The sequence below is a fragment of the Mandrillus leucophaeus genome, unplaced genomic scaffold, assembly GCF_000951045.1.
Source record: "Mandrillus leucophaeus isolate KB7577 unplaced genomic scaffold, Mleu.le_1.0 Scaffold561, whole genome shotgun sequence".
NCBI lineage: Eukaryota > Metazoa > Chordata > Mammalia > Primates > Cercopithecidae > Mandrillus > Mandrillus leucophaeus.
Window position 1 is genome coordinate 1,041,936 of NW_012106042.1, and position 17,880 is coordinate 1,059,815.

The 17,880-nt window shown below is 34.0% G+C and overlaps 1 protein-coding gene across 1 annotated transcript in view; it reads right to left on the bottom strand.

Annotated features, from left to right (window-relative positions):
- The window catches only part of SERPINI2 (serpin peptidase inhibitor, clade I (pancpin), member 2), a 36,535-nt gene that overhangs the window by 15,997 nt on the left and 2,658 nt on the right, over positions 1-17,880 (bottom strand). The window contains exons 3-8 of the mRNA XM_011998221.1: positions 15,462-15,591; positions 15,196-15,286; positions 13,046-13,302; positions 8,449-8,679; positions 6,874-7,068; positions 6,601-6,793 (exon numbers count right to left, since the gene is read on the bottom strand). Coding sequence (XP_011853611.1) covers positions 6,601-6,793; positions 6,874-7,068; positions 8,449-8,679; positions 13,046-13,302; positions 15,196-15,215 — 896 coding nt within the window. The 5' untranslated portion in view covers positions 15,216-15,286; positions 15,462-15,591. The remainder of the gene's footprint in view (positions 1-6,600; positions 6,794-6,873; positions 7,069-8,448; positions 8,680-13,045; positions 13,303-15,195; positions 15,287-15,461; positions 15,592-17,880) is intronic.

Sequence of the window (17,880 nt, forward strand, 5' to 3'; positions counted from 1 at the left end):
TTTTTTTTTCTTCTTTTTTTTGAGAAGGAGTCTTGCTCAGTCGCCCTGGCTGGAGTGCAGTGGCATGATCTCGGCTCACTGCAAGCTCCGCCTCCCGGGTTCACGCCATTCTCCCGCCTCAGCCTCCGGAGTAGCTGGGACTACAGGCGCCCGCCACCAGGCCTGGCTAATTTTTTGGTTTTGTTTGTTTGTTTGTTTGTTTGTTTTGTTTGTTTTTTGTTAGTAGAGATGGGGTTTCACCGTGTTAGCCAGGATGGTCTCCATCTCCTGACCTCGTGATCTGCCAGCCTTGGCCTCCCAAAGTTCTGGGATTACAGCCGTGAGCCACCGCGCTGGGTCATCTTAGTGAATTTCTTGCACAAATCTAGTACTATTCCATTTTATCAATAGGTGGTAACCATCTTATCAGTAGAGAACCTAATGCTTTACATCTATCCCAGCCTCTTGCCCACAGTAGAATCCCAATCAATGTTTTTGAACAGGAAATACACTTTCTAATAATTATCAAACTAATAAGGCTGTGACAAACTAATAAGGCTGTGACCCAACAGACATGAGAGCTAATCCTTCCCTGTCAATACTCATTGAATGGCAATCAATTTATCTTCTCAGTGTCTCAGCTTTCTTATCTGTGAAATGGGAGAATAACCAAGTCAGATGATAAAAATCACAACATTTACTATTAAAATATAAATGCTAACACTTCACAAAGCTAAAAGTTATGTGTTTATTTACCTTAAATGTATTAAACTATCATTTTTGCCCATACACACAATTTTTAAACTATATTTTCAGAATGTTTCTTCTACAGAGAGAATCTGGCGTATAGCAATTTTGTTTTAGACTCTTCAACCAAAGGAAGCTTTATTACTAAAATTTTTAAAGGATCTCATACTACATTTAGACAAAGTAATATAATTATTTTAGCTGACATTCAATTGCAGGATGATGTGCAAAATTATGTATCTAGTATATTACAGATAATAAATAATGGAAAGCACTCGAGTATTTTTAGATATCTTATTGGCCTCGATTCTAAACTAGTTATACACAATAGAGGGGAAGGGGAAGTATTTCTTAAGCAGTAACTATAAATAGCCATTCACATGCTCCTTTCTACTGTAGCTTAAATATAAGCATTCTTATGGGTTGGTTTTTTGTTGTTGTTGTTGTTGTTGTTCTCTTGGCATGTACTAAACTTTGCTACCAAAGAGCTATTTTGTTTTACAACAATATAGATTTTATTACAGTTGGTGTTATGGGTTGAATTGTGCATACCCCCTTTCCCAAATTCATGTGTTGAAGCCCTAACCCCCAGTATCTTTTAATGTCACCTTATTTGGAAATAGGAATGGGCCTTAATCCAATATGATTGGTATCCTCAGATATGAGAACACCACACAAAGACAGATGGCTACATGACAACAGAAGAAATAATTGGAGTGATTTATCTATAAGTAGAGAAACACCAAGGACTTCCAGCCACTATCAGAAGGTAGGAAGAGGCAAAGAAGGATTCTCCTAACAGTCTCAGTGACAGCCTGTTGTGCTGACACCTTGATTTTGACATTTAGCCTCCAGACTGTGAGAGAATAAATTTTTGTTGTTCTAAGCCACCTACTCTATTGCGTTGTGCTGTTATAGCAGCTCTAGGAATTAATGTAGTTGACTAAGCTGTTCCAATTTTATCAAAATATTTAGTTATCAGTTTGAAAGCCATTACACATTTATTCAGATGTAAAAGAACCACAGTATTCAGTAATAAAATATAAATCTGCCAGTCTACCGCAAACATTGATTGAGCCTACATTGTTTTCTCTCTTCTCTACCAAACACATATTTTCAACAGGTATTCTTCTGTTGTGAGGAAATTGTTCCTTTTGGGAGAAATGTATTTCAGAATTTTTAGTCCATGATTTTAGTGCTCAGGAAACTTAATTCATAAACGTGTTCTGATAAGTTAAAATTGTTAATGAATTAAATACATAAGCAAATTGTTCCTTTAACAAATCAGAAGACATTAATTTAGTAAAAAATGAACACATTTTACATGTAATTCTGTATTAATGTGATTAAACAATAACAAATTTCTGTCCTCTGAATTTAGAAAAAAAATCTCACTTTTCCTTCTCTAGAGAGAAGTTTTGAAGTAAATGTCTAATGTCCTGTTTTTCATGATGCCATATGTATGGAAAGCGGGGGAAGCTTCATTCAGGGTCCTCAAAGAGAATAAATTAGAGTGACTGGAAAGTTGAATTCTGGTTTTGAAGATATTTAAAATTAAATAAAGAGAAATAATATAGAATTTCTTTCCTTGAAATTATTTGTGTACTTTAACTCAGTAATACTCATTTAGCACATACTATATACCATGAAGCATGCTAGGAACAACAGAAACTAAAATGAACGAGATCTAACCTGCTGTCCCAGAAATCACATTTTAATAGGACAGACAGGAATGTGAGCAAGAAATAAAAATGCCGTGTAACAAGTGCTATGATGTAAATTTTCCTGAAATGTTCTAGAAATGTAGGTAAGGAATGGTTCACTCTAACTAGGCATATTTGAGTATATCTACATGGAAGCAATAACTTCAAGGGAAACCATGGAGGATTAATGGGAAGTTACTGGTCAGACACCACAGAGAAGGGCCTGCCACACAGAAGAGAAAGGAGTGGAGTCAGAGAATTCAGAGAAGACATTGTTTCTAGTTTGGTACTGACTAGGCAGTGATCTTCTTAACAAAGAAAAAAATAAAATAAAGCTGTCATTTATTTAGCACCTTCTAGTTGCCAGACTTTGTGCTATGAATAGAAGTATGTAATGAGATACTGTAACTGAAACTGCCAAGTTTTTAAATATCATTGGTGGCTGGAATTTGTATGGAAAAGGGGGATACAACTGCCAACTATTGTTTCTGTTTCTATATAAATGAAGATTCAAATTCAGGTTTTAAGGCAAATTGTTCTTTTGTTTGGGGAAAGCAATACAATGGGCTTTTTCATTTTGCAAGCAGAACCAGTGGGAGGGAGATGGAGTTTGAGATGACGAGGGCATAAGCTATTTTATATGATATGAAAACATTGTTTTCACTGAAATCTCTGCTATAGATTTTTTTTTTTTTTTTTTTTTGAGATAGGGTCTTGCTTTGCTGCCCAGGCTGGAGTGCAGTGGCAGGATCACAGCTCACTGAAGCCTCAAACTCATGGGCTCAAGTGATCCTCCTGCCTTATCCTCCACAATAGCTGGGACTACAGGCACACACCACCATGTCCAACTGATTTTTTTTTTTTTTTTTTTTTCTAAAGACAGGGTCTTTCTTTATTGTTCCTGCTGGTCTTGCACTCCTGAGCTCAAGAGATCCTCCTGCCTTGGCCTCCCAAAGTGCTGGGATTACAGGCATAAGCCACCACACCTGGCAACTATAGATTCTTGTCACAACTGGGAAACTGGCCTTAGAAAGCATGGAAGAAAATCTGGGTCACTTTCTCTTTATACGGGGAAATGGTGAAGGACTCTGAATGCTGAATAGGAGGGAAGTGTAAAGATAACTCTTTTGGGTGAAGGTGGGTGCTAGTACCGTTGCAATGGTAGGCTAAATATAACAACGGACAGAAGGGGACTCTTTGGTACAAGAAATAGTCTACACTCAAGGAACTGTCATGATTGGTACCTGGTTTTAAATTGCTTTCTATGTTGTAAGCCCCTTTCACTATCACCAAGATTTCAGTAAAATTTGCTTAAACATTGAAGTCGTTCTTCTTGTATTAGTTTGCTAGAGCTGCCATAACAAAGTACCACAAACTGGGTATCTTAAATCACAAATAGATTGTCTCACACTTGCAGAGGCTAGAGGTCTAAAATCAAGATGTCAGCGGTATTGGATTCTTCAGAAGGCTGTAAGTGAAGAATTTGTTCTATGCCTCTCGTTGATTTGTAGATGACCATTTTTTCCCCTGTGTCTCTTCACACCATCTTCCCTCCATGTATATCTCCGTCTAAATTTTCCTTTTTAGATGACACCAGTCATGTTGGATTACAGCCCGGCCTAATGACTTCACTTTCATTACTCTGTAAAAACCTCCAAATAAGGCAGCATTCTGAGTTACTGGGTGGGGGGATGCAACTCAACCCATAACAGCTGTGCTTGGAAGAATTAAGAGAGAAGTCTGTGTCTACACTGTGAGAGTAGTTGTATGGGAAGTGTGGAGTGTGGCCCTGTGTGGAGATGCTGAGAACAGGGCCAAACAGTTCAAAGTTGTCTACACTGTGGGAGTAGTTGTATGGGAAGTGTGGCCCTGGAGTGGAGATGCCGAGAATAAGGCCAAACAGTTCGAAGTTGTCTACACTGTGGCAGCTTGGACAGATTTTTGGACTGTGAAACTTGCCTCTAAGGATTCCTAAAAATGCTGTCAAAGGAAATTCTGGTGACAGCTTGTATTTCTTCTTGTCAATTGAGGTTGGGGCTTATGCATTATTACTTAGACTGAAAAATCTGGCAATCAGTATCATTATCCACATTTTAAATGGATAAAACCGCAACTCAAAATGGTCAAGTGACTCTCCTGAGACCCCACTGGCGGTACATGTCACAGACAGTTTTCAAACTCAGTAATTTTGTTTTTGTCTCCAAGAAAGTGATCATTTCAAAGCTAAGAGAGGCAAATTTGAAAATAAACAATTTAATTTCAAAAAATATTATTTCATTATTAGAAGGTAAACAATCTGTCATACACACCATTAAACTCCAGTGTTTGGCACAGTAGGTGCTAAAAAAATTCTTTGAAAAAAAGAATAATGTCAAGTAGAGATATTCAAATGGCTGGGAAATGAAAGAGAAGTTGGGGTTAGAGATTCAGATTTTAAAAACCAGAATAACAGGGGATAAATAATATTTCTCAGAGAGAGTAAGAAGAGGAAAATTCTGAAGATGAAACTGATAAAATTTTTGTTTGGGAACAGAAACAAAATAAAAGTCAGTCAAGGAACAAGGAAAATTTCCAGAAAGAGAGAAAGAAATAAATCAGTAGTGTCCTGGGGACTAAAGGAAGAAAGCTTTTCTAGAAAAAAAAGGATGCTTAATAATACTTTGATCAAGATCCCAGAGATAGGATGAGAAGTAGAGGATACTTCTTTCTCCACAATATCAAAGAAGGTAAAGAATAATAAAGATTTACATAAAATTTGAGATGACTTCTATAAATAAAGAGGAGAAAGTTTACCTGATAATAGGTTTTCTTTAGGATATAGGAGACTGGCACACTTGATGGAAGTAAGAGAAATCAACCTAGAGTAGTAAGTGAAGGAGAGAAGTAATGTCCTGGTATGGTGTGGATAGGAGTAAAGAAAGTTCTCAAGAGTAAGCAAGGAGTGCTGAGCTCTAGTCTTGGTGAGGCCAGAAGTTACTCCTTTCCAGGTTTTTGCTCCAACAAAATCAACAGTTGCAGTAGTTGCAGTAGTTGAAGAACAGGAGCGGCTTTCACTGCGAACCTCCATGTTCAACTGATTCTCCTGCCTCAGCCTCCCAAGTAGCTGGGATTACAGGCACCCACCACCATGCCCAGCTAATTTTTATATTTTTAGTAAAGACAGAATTTCACCACATTGGCCAGTCTGGTCTCAAAATCCTGACCTCAGATGATCTGCCCGCCTCAGCCTCCCAAAGTGCTGGGATTATGGTCATAAGCCACCATGCCTGGCCAGGAGTGGCTTCTTGAGTGTACTCAGAATTGAGGATAATTGAGAAGAGAATTAGGAAAGGGATAAAGACAAGGAGGCAAAAACATTAAAAATGTTAATGAGACTATGATTGAAATAACTAATGACTAGATCCTGGCTTAGTGGAAAAGGAAGTAAAAACCAAGAGGTTTAAGAGACCAATGGCCAGAAACAGGGGAGCACAAAATAATTAGGGATTGATGAGTCTGAAAGAAAATTTAGAAATAAAACGACAGTATATAACCTATTGGACATAAATCTCTTTTTAAAAGCTTGGGTAGAGTGTGAATTGAGTCATTTGGGCACAACTTTCTCTTTGAATTTTCTCCTGTCCCTTAGACGCATGATGTTAAAAAATTAGTTCATAATTACTGCCTCCTGAGATAACTCTTTGCAATTTCCATTTTGTACTAACTACCTAAAATTGACTATAGGATTCTGTTTATAATTCAATGATTAGAGCACTATCTGTCAAAGTGATATGACATATCTTTCAATTGTATAAAACACACCATTATAATTATTTTTTCTTAATAAGAGATAAATATTAAAAATTCTAATCAGGAAAAAAGTGGAGAAAGATAAATTAGCATAATAAAAAGACAATAATTCCTTCTAATCCCAACATTCTAATTTTAAGACATATACTTATCTTTTTCAGAGAAAACTAAGCCCTTAAATTCAGTTCTTCTCACAGTAAAGCAATGCTAGCACAGGTAAGCCCTGCTTTAGTATCCAAAAGTAGAGTAAAATTTCCAAATGCATTTGTATTTTCATTTGCGTCAATAGACTTTTCAGGTATTTGCTACCTTTCAGCTGACTGCTCAAAATCCTACGTAAGTGGAAACGTAAGAACTTGTATAATAAAATAACATCACCAACCTAGGGAGGCTTATTTCCACTTCCTCTTCTTGCATCTCAGAGAGCCATTTTAGGATTTGCTGAGCAGTAATTAGTTTTTCCACTTCTTCTATATCCATACCTTCTGCAGGAAGTATGGTAATTAAGCTAAATTCATCACCTTTATAAGACAATTCTAAAACTTGGTAGTTCACAGAAGATTCAGAAAAATAACCTGGAATAGACAAAATAAAATATCAAATATACTTGGCAATTCTCAAGACTATGCTTAGGAACTGTGGTTTCTCACATTACCATATTTTGTTCTCAGAAGAGCCTTCATCATTGGAATTTTGACAGTTGAACCATTTTTCTTAGTAAAATTTATCAGCTGTGTGTCCTCTTTTCTGAATTTCTGTTTCCAATCTCCTTTGAAATAAATAGCATTCACCAGGACAAGCCGAGTCAGAGGGCCAAATTCTTCCCCTGAAAACATGTCTTTAATTTTTCCTAGGAAGTGGGTGGAGGAGGAGGTAAGAAGAAATGTGCAATAGTGATTCAGTGGAATCGCTTTGAATAGAATTAAAGCAAAAGTGTCTTTTGCAGATCAGTTTTGGATAGGGCATGTTATCATCTAAATATGGTAAATTTGAGAATAAACAGGATTGCTGTTAAATATTTCATGAAGAAACAGGTGCAAATGGAATTTCACTACGAAATTAGAAATATGAGACTGTTTTAGGCAAACTTAGATATACGTAGACTCTCTTCAGTAAGATCATTTGTATCCATTGTATGTCAGACATAAAGAATAAAGATATTTCTTCTTCCATATTTACTGTTATTATTCTGTCTATTTCAAGGTCTTCTAACATGTCAGTAATCATAAGTAAGTTAATGGTACACCCAAACTTGCCACTCTGACAGCTGCGTCCACTGACCATTGGAAAGGGAAGAGAATGGAGGTTACTAGCATGATTATTTTCCTCCAAATAACTGATCTCCTACTTCTATGTCCAGTGAGTTTTTCCAAGTTATGAGAAATAGGCATGACTGGGTGCCATGGAGCTGTCTAGTGATGTCCTCATTTCCCACAGCTGTGAACATGACTCACCACACTTATCTCACACTTTCAACTTATGCTTCCCCATATAAGGCTTCCTATAAGGCATATGTCTTATAACAACAGTTTTCATAGCTGATTAAATAAAGAAACAAAGTACTATTAATTGAGGGCTTGGTATATGCTTGTCACTTCACATACATTATTATTAAAATTCCAAAGAATTCTGAAATGTTTTAATAATATCTTCATTTTAAATGGAGCATAGCTTATAACTTTCCAAGATTTCAACTGAGATTTGTATGAATTTAAATTTACTATATTCCTCTGTAGTAAACTATGAAATTTTTGCTAGCTTGCCTTTAAAGTTTAGACTACCATGTTTATGATAGAACTATTAACATTTATTATTAAATATTAACACATTCAACTAAAATGTGTTAATCGTTTTCAACATCTGTGGGAAAGAAGCCATTTGAGATTGACAGATTTAACTTCTACCTAGCCAAAGAGATTATTTCTGCTTTTATACCTGAAAAATCTAGGTTTTAACAAAAATTATTATTAAAATTATTTCATTAAAAAGTCTATAAGCAAGTATCTCTAAAAATAAAATAAAAGAATCAGTATACTTTTCAAAGCAGCTTACAATTTCTTTCCAGTTTTATAATTTAATATTAATTTAAATAACAATGAAATGAAATAGGACATTTGATTTCTCTGATCCATAGTGCAGTAGGAAAATATTCAGCCATTCTTTACTTTAGGATATTAAAAACCATGAATACAATGGCAAATAATAATTTTAGAAAAATGGGAAACTTTACCATCTGTTTTTCTTTCTACCCAGGTACTTATCATCTCTGCACAAGCCTTTGCATCTTGAAAATCCACCAGTTTTATAGCACTCTGAAAAAATTCCTTGTTGCCATGGAGATACTGTTCTTTCACAGTGAATCCTTCTTGAAGGTAGAGGGCATTGGCAAGATTAAATGTAAATTCCTGTTTTTTCTCTGAGATGGCAGAGAAAAATGACTTCAGTACAAAAAATTCTTCCCCTAGAAAATAATTTTAATATACATTGGCATATTGAACAACATTAAAAACAACAGATTTTCAGCTTTGCTATCTAAGCACTCTGATTCATATCACCATTTTTTGCACCCTTAGGTATAACTAACAATCCCTTCAAAGTTAATATAAATATTTTAAGGATGTATCTCCTGTAGAATATGCATTTTGTAGAGAAATCATCTTTTATATGGAAAAAAAGAATGTCCATGTAAATTTGAAATTTGTCAAAAACAAGAACATGCATTTATAGAAGCTGAAGGGAAGTCCCTCTTGATAGTCACATTTAGCTCATTTTTAGTTGTTGAAGTTTATGTTTAGAATCTTATTCTTTGCATAACGTGAGCATGTGATTCCTATGAAAAGGGAATGCTAACGAATGCTGATGGGGATATGACAGTGATGAGCAATCCTTTTCAATATTACTTTTATTTCAGCTGAAGAAAAAAATTGTTCTCTTATAAGCAACTGCACCTGGACAGGTTTTAAAATTTACAAGGCAACCTCTGTAATCATCTCTAGAGATGTGTAAGAATCAGAATTGCCTATTTCTACAATTCATGAATTTATATACTTTGGCTGTCGACATCAACCATAAAAATCTTTAACCATTTTCACTCTAACCACTAGCCAAAATAAGTCAGTCAGAGTCAACTGAAATAATCACTTTAGGCCTATTGTTTATTTTTGGACTGTTCTGACTGCCGCGTTGTCCGGAAGCTATATATGCCTATGAGAGAAGTCTACCCTGATATTTGGTTCAATAGCTTCCTGTTCATTGCCAAAGTGTACTGACAGTTTTCATTTCCTTCTGGCTTAATCTTAGAACTCAATCATTAAGTCTTGTAACTCTATTTCAAACAGGTTCTTTCAGGGCCTTCATTATATTTTCAGTTAAATACTGCAAATGCCACTTTTCATAACGTAGAAGTTGATATATTCAATTAATCTTTATTCAAGAAAACTGGGTATTACTAAGAGGGATTTACTACTAGATTTCTATTGGAAATAAGGAGGATGTGTGTGTGTGTACCTATGCTTGTGTAAATACATTTTTTTAAAATCAGAAAGCTAGCAGCCCATAGGGCATCTTTGTGCAAATAAAAATAGTTCCCTCTCTGGGGGCTGGGCAGCTCCATGGCCTCTCATCTTGTCCAGCTGGGTAGAGACTACATTTCAGTCCCTACTTGCCTTTTTGGCCTGGCATTCTCACAATCTCACAGGAGGCTTTATGAAGTATATTACATTATATTTCAAACTCCAAGATTCTCTGTTAACTAGTATATAGACACAGGTATAAACAATTTCAGATATTAAAAAAACTTGCTTCCATATGATTAGATCTGAAGAATTTCAATAATTCTTTATAACCCTGAAATTCCTTACATTAGGAAGAGAAGAAAGTTAAGCCATTTTGTGATTTATGTAATGATTTCAGATGTAACCATTTATTGCTATTTGAAGCCTGAAACAAATATCTCCATCGCTAGGCGGCTCCAGAAAAGCCTTTCTGAGTAAAGACATGAGAGCGATTTCAAAAGAATTAATTAAGGTCAGAAATGAAGTGACAGAATCTGAAACTAATTTTCAGAAATCTGAAATACATGAACATTTTTAAAGGAATAAAAAAAAATAAGGGGAGAAAAAGTAGTTCCAAATCATTTGTCAAAGCAAACAGTACATGTCATGTACTTAAGGTCTAAGTCTAGGTGACAAACAGCTGCCCTTTGATAAATCGTTGAACTCAGAAGTCAATGAAAAAAACGTCACCAAGCAGTACAAGTTTGGAGAAGAATATAACATTATCTGCCCTATAAATTTTATTTGGTTTCTAGATTAATGACATTTTTAGCACAGATCAAAAAAGAATGTATACATACACATATGTATACATATATATGTGTATGTATGTGTATATATGTATATGTGTGTGTGTGTGTGTATATATATCTCCTAATAAGTAATGAGAACAAGTTTATTTCATTTTCTAAAATAGAGCCATGGATAACCCACAGGTCATGGGTGAATGTGGCTCTTGATTTGATTGTACCAGACCTCCAGAAAATGTTCTAAAATTCAGTGCATGTTCTCTTCTGCTAGTAAAAGTCTAAAAGCCAATTTTGTGTGCATATGGGAGATCCAAAGATGAAAACAAAGGCAGTCATAGAATTATAGATTATTTCAGCCAGAAGGTCCAAATAAATTACCTAACCTCAACTTTTCTTTTTACAGTGAGGAATCTGAGGCCCAGAGAGATTAAGAAGCTTCACAAGTGACATTACTTGTGCCAAATCACAAGGTCATTTAGTTGCAGAACTGGGACAGGAATTCATGTCCCGTTCTCTTTTCAAAACCCTGTGGAAAAAAGAAGCACCTTCAATTTTGCCTTTCATTCGTCATCAGCACTAACAGAGGTAAAGTAAAAGGGAGTATTAACAGATGTTCAGCAAAACGGAGGTGGTAAATTCAGAGCAGATGTTTTGACAATGAAGTAAAGAAGAAGACCTGAGGACACTGAGAGTGTTACATAATATATAATAATTCATATTCTTATTAATGTATTAATGAGAATATATTGCTCTTATATTCTTAATTGTCACTGAATTATTTTAGGAATTAGCGCTGAGCAAATTATTTAACCTTTCTTTGTCTCAATTTTCTGAGGTTTATTAGAAGGTTGTTTGCCTAACAAACTAACTATAAATATTAAATGAGAGAATATACATTAAGCGCATGAAACAGTGGCTGATATGCTATCTATATTTTTGACAATGCATTATTATTATTACTTTTTCACATTCACAATTCACACTTGTTAAAACTTCTGTGTTTCTCTATATGATGTATCCATTTAAAGTCATTTAGTTTCCACAGACTCTAATTTATGTATCTTCACAAATATTGTATTACTTTTTCAAAGCTATAGCATGCGATTTAAACATTTCTGGGAGTGGTGTAGTGGGATTTGCTGAAATTAATCAAGTTAAATCTGGAATACATTGACTTCAGTATGCACTATTTGCAAAGAAAAATTCTTACAATTCACTTCACTATCACCAACTTCTTTTCTGTATAAAATTGTCTTTATTTAAAATGAAGCAAATACAATCTTGTAAATAGTATTTTCAGGAAAGCAAATTTATAAATACAGCTACTCTGTGACAAGAAAAAATATACTGAAATTATAGTTGTAGCAACTAAATTCCCAAATCAAAAATCTATATTTAAAACACAGTATCTCAGAGTAATCCAAAAGCTGAAAATTAAAACAACTACAGAAACTGAGAGGATGAGATAGCTAAGGAGATGAGCAACAACTTTTTTTTTTTTTTTTTTGAGATGGAGTCTGTTGTGTTGCCTGGCTGGAGTGCAGTGGCACGATCTCAGCTCACTGCAACTTCTACCTCCTGGTTTGAAGCACTTCTCCAGCCTCAGTCTCTTGAGTAGCTGAGACTATAGGCACATGCCACCATGCCCTGCAAATTTTTGCATTTCTAGTAGAGATGAGGTTTCACCACATTGGCCAACCTGGTCTCGAATTCCTGACCTCAAGTGATCCACCGCATCAGCCTCCCAAAGTGCCGAGATTACAGGTGTGAGCCACCACGCCAGCCGAGCAACAATTCTTTCAAATGGGATGCCGGCACAAAAGCACAGTATCCCAGTAAGAGGGATAGACACTATCCCAGACAGACCATGAGGAGACTCCAACAAAACAACCAGCATTCACAAGCACAAAGACCTCTGATGATTTAAATCCTTTTTTTCCCCATTTTCCTTTTAAAACTACTAACAGCCTCTTAAAATGAAGAAATTAATGTTTTTTCTTGGTCTTGTTACAGATAAGGTGCATTTTTTAAAAAAGAAATGTTGGAGACAACCTACTGAAGAAAGGCTAAATAAGTAATGGTATTTCTAATAAGATACAGTAATTAAAATTGTATTTTGAATCAGTTCTATGACATGGGAAAATGATCACAACATAGTGATAGTGAAATAATATGTATGTATATAGATGTGTATTTTATGACTAAGTACATACACACACATATGCACGCCCAATATAATCTCAAGTAATTAAAACTGGCTAAAACAAACCAGAAGAAAATGTACAAATATATACTTAATCTTACATTTACACAGATGTCAATTTCTCAATAATTTTTGTAACTTTTTAGAGGAAATAATTCTAAACAAATGAAAATTATATTTACAATTCTCCATTTTATTACAATTTTCTACTTTTCATTACATTTTCACTTATTAAAATTTTTTTATCCTGAACTTCTAATATTAAAAAATGAATGTGTCCTTATCTTATCCAGTATAAGTAAGGAGATGTAAGGGTCTCACCAGCTGAGGTTTCCTGTTGTCTTAAAGTTTGTCTTATCTGCTGCTCTGCTTTTCCTTTGGCTCCCAGTTGTACCATCTCAAGAACCAAAGTTATTCCAAGGGGTGAAAATATAATGTTGTTCTTATGAGATAAGGAAAGCTCTTGATAAAGATCCACTGCAAATTCGGTATTTTTTTGAGCTGAGCGTCTTGAGGCTTGACTTCCAAAAAACAGCAATAGGAGACTCCACAACAAGATTGTGTCCATTTTGACTCCTCTGTATCGTTTAAATCAAAATGTATTCATTTTCAAAATAGAGTTTTCCATAGAGAGCTCAACAGAAAACTTTCTACCTATTGTAGCTTTCCATCTTAATAGAACTTACTAGCACGAGTGAACTCTATACAATTAGATTTCTAAGTATCATCTGTTTAGAAAAAAATGGTTCAAGTGCTAATGGTATTTCTTATATATCTTCAAGAACCAGTAGAAAATTTACTTGTAGCTTTGTAACAAAAATCAAAAAATACACTGCAGTGTTGGAATGTTATCAATGGCAATGGAATCTCCAAATAGTTATACAACAGTTTTTTCTATCTTTTCTCATGCTTTTTAAGTGGGATAACTGTAACTCTGACATCAGGTAAACCTTCTGTGCAGTCTACTCTACATCACGAGGAGAAATGGAATAAAGACAGACTTACTCCAGTGTGATTTTAGACCTATAATATTAGAAAACTAATGTATTCTAAAATAACTGAGTAATCGGGCTAACTTTTTACAATTTTCCTCACTCTTTATTTCTTAGGACAAAATAACCCAAAGCCCTCTTCCTGCTTTTCCAAAAGAAGAAAAATGCAATGCAGAAAACCTGCAAAGTTTGAGACAAAATGGCAATCAAATATAAATGATACGATACAGTACTATGCTCACTACCTGGGTGATGAGATCATTTATACCTTAGTGTCAGGCCATATACCCATGTAGCAAACCTGCACATGTACCTTTTAATCTGTAATAAAAGTTGAAATTGTAAAAGAAAAAATATAAATAAATGAAATACAATATCAAAGAATTGACAAAAATTCTAACAAACATAAGAGTAGCAGCAATTGAAAACCATAAACAATTCACAAGATTAATAATACCCTATTAAAGTGCTCTCCACTAAAATTGCAGGAAATTCAACCATTTGATTATACCTCAAGCAGAATTAGTTTTGCAATATTACCACATATTTGGTAGAATGCTGACTCCAAGGCCTCATAAATTTTAGTAACAATAATTTTACCTTATAAATAACACATGTTAGTACCCCTTAAAAACGTATCCATCATTAAGTTACCAGAAAGTAACCATTAATTAGTGGTAAAGATGAAAGTCTTCAGAATAGTGTGTTGTCAGCCTTAAGTAGAGACTTATATTTCTAGAGTGTTTTGCAGATCATTAAGGGGGCCACCATGACCCACAAATGGGTAGGAGTCCCTAAGAACAACTGTATTTATATATAAAGATTACTAATAGTCAAATATTCTTCCAAACTAAACTATGGAGTTATTATTTAGATATTTCAAATTATCTTTCAATGTATTTTGTTAAATTGTATTTGTTTAGACATACATTTGCAAAAGACAAAAATCTCAAAAAACAATCCAAGGCAATTGTTAGAAAATGTGTTGGTAAACTTTAGATGTAGACATATGCTATTAATATCAAGCAAATGTTTCATTAGGGATTAATTTAGCATACAAGCTTGTAAATGACAGTGCAATAATAGTTAAAAACCAGTGAGTAAGAGAAGTTTTACATGCAAAATAAATGTCTATGTATCATTATCTTCTAATATATTCAATTTCTCAGAAGACTTCTGATCAAAATATGTGCTTGTAGATACTCAGTCAAAATGTTATTAGTACTTTTAAGTTATCAAGTGGAAATACATTAGATATAGCTTTATATATTTGGTTTATATTAGAATAATGAACAGTATTATTAAAAATGTAACTTTTTCTTTGCGGTAGAATCTCAGTATTAGAGTTTCCTTCTCAATATTATTAATAATCTTAATAATTAAATTTGTATTATTTGAGCATCCATTTTTTCTAGAAAATTTCTAAGCACTTAATAAATTATAACCTCAGACAAATATCTGTTTTAAAAATTCACTTGCCTCATTGGGTTTTGGATCATATCTTATCAGAAAGCACAAAGTACTGCTGAACTAAACAACCTGATGAATAGTCCTATAAGAACTGGGTCTTCTGATTTGTAGTGAAATCATTTAAGGAGAATAAAAGCGATATGTTAATTAAACAAATTCAAATGATTTTTACACCAAAGCAAATTGAAATGCCATTCCTTACTTTACTAAACACTCATACACAATGTTATTTCATATATACTTATTCAAAAGCTATTTATTTCTAAGGTACTTACCCCAAATTGGCTTCTGATTATTCACCGGAATGTTACAACTAAAATATGCTTGCAGGAAAACTCTTGTACATAAACACCTGAGCAATCAAGGCCAACTCCACTTATCTTGAACATTGCTTGATTAATTACTCTAGAACCAAAGCAGGTGTTCACTACATTTGAATTCAGAACTAACATGATCAGGTTAATGATCAACTGATGAAATGTGCAAGAATTGAGAAATAAAACAATTATAGAATTTTTTAAATTATTAAGTTCATATTAATATTTTATCCATTATTTTACTTCTTTTAAAAGTTGCACAGAATTTGAAAGGATGTGCTGGTGGTTGTAAATTTGCTAGTAATTAGTTCTTTTTGTTTCTCACAGGACTCCCACATCAGATTACCAATGCACTTCGTCATAAATATTTCAGAATGCCTATGAGAAAAAGAATAAAGCTAAATCAAGTCCGGAATACAGAGACAAATTACTACTGCATGTACAGAGTTCTCAACAATTTGTCAAATTATACAATAGTCAGAGGATTTTCCTGTGGATATAAGGTGCATTTGAATTCTTAAGAAAAAGACTGGATATTGAAGAAATATGTTCTTTATTATGAACAAAAAGGCCAGCAAAAAAGATAATGGATTTGCCAAAATATATCAGGATAATACTATTAGCCGTAGGTAATTTAATGATAAAAATTGGTGTTACCTTTATATACTTTTAAAACTCTACACGATTTTCTTTGCAAAAAGGTCATTAATAAAAAGTCATTAATAAAAAATGCATAATTTAATGGGTTTCATCTCACTTTTGTAGTTCAAATCAATCACCTCAATGGCAATCAGATATTAAGCACATTGTATTATTTATCCATGGCCTTTGAGAAGAGAAACAAATTAGTCCAGTTTTAATTAAACAAATATCTGTTGATTCCCAAATTTAATACTATTGCTGATAAACTCGTGTAAAAGAAATAAAGCGAGTGTAGATAGCTTTAAATGGAACTCATTTTATTAACTAATAAATTAACTAATAAAATGAGTTCCATTTAAAGCTATCTACACTCGCATTATTTCACGGAGGACCCTGTTAACATCTTTCCGTGTCCTAACATGACTATAACTTAAAATAGGCCTGAGAGTAGATCATTGCAGGCCATAATCTACTAATCAACTAAAATTTTTGATTTCCCATATAGGCATCTCCAAATATTTTCTAGATCTTGAGTTTTATTCTAATATTTCCTACTCTAACATAAGCATACTCTGGTGTAGCTTTAAGTTAACACAGAGATAATTTTCCAAAAAGAGTTGTGCAACACAAGAATACTATCATTCTACTTGCTTCACACTGCAATACATAAATATTAAGTCTGAATGTCAAGACTATCATTCAATCAATGCTTTTCTACCCATTTACTGACACCAGCAAACATACATCACCAGTACCCTTGGCTACCACATTATTATGTCTGTACACTGCTCAGATCACAATGTGATTTATCCAGAAATAGGCCATTACTTTTCCTACCAATGGCAGAGACCATCACTCTGTCCTACTAAGACCATTTAATGAAATTGTTCTGCAAGGACCTTATATTAGAGCAGTTCAGGCAGAATGTTCATTTTCCTGTCTCTTGAGGAGTAAAAAGCAATAGCCATAAATTTATTCTCCCTGGTTTATACTCTTTTAATAGACAATGAAGACAATACAATTTTCCATAAAATATTGCACAAATTTTTAAAATATTTTCCCAAACCTCTTCTTTCTGCAATCCTGTTTTGCTCCTAGAAAATCAGGGGGTGGGGGGAATTATTCATTAATACAAGCCAAGGTGTCTTAGTATAAGGTTGATTGCCATTACTGTCCCACTGTAAAGTATAAACCTGGGAATAGATATAAAAACCACACAAGGGGTTACAGTTATTATCTCATCATTTTTCTTATCTTTTTATAGTTTTTTCAAGTAAAAATGCACTTAATTCCAAACTTTAAAAATATATAAGCAAATGCCCTCAACAGTAAAGAACTTAAAAGTTAATTCTTCCATTTAAGCAAGGACTCATTTCAGGCAATTTTTCTTGGTCAAGATTGTTCCTAAATTTTGAGTGATAATAGGAAAATGTTCTGTCAAAAGAAAAGGTTAAATTATGTTTAGTGTAAATATAAGTAATACAAACAAGGTAGCCTGTTGAAGATTATGACATATCCTATTTTAATGTGACCAATTCCTTTTACCATAGAAAAATGGATCATAAGTAATTGAATCTGAATGTTAATTTGAGAAACAGCTTATAATGCCTTCAGTTCTGTTAAGAGTTGATAGGTGAGATCCTGCTACCTGCCTAGAAAATTAGATGCTGTGAGTTACAAAAGAAGAGTAAGACATATAAAAAAGATATTGTCTTTTTTCTTCTTTTTGTGTTTT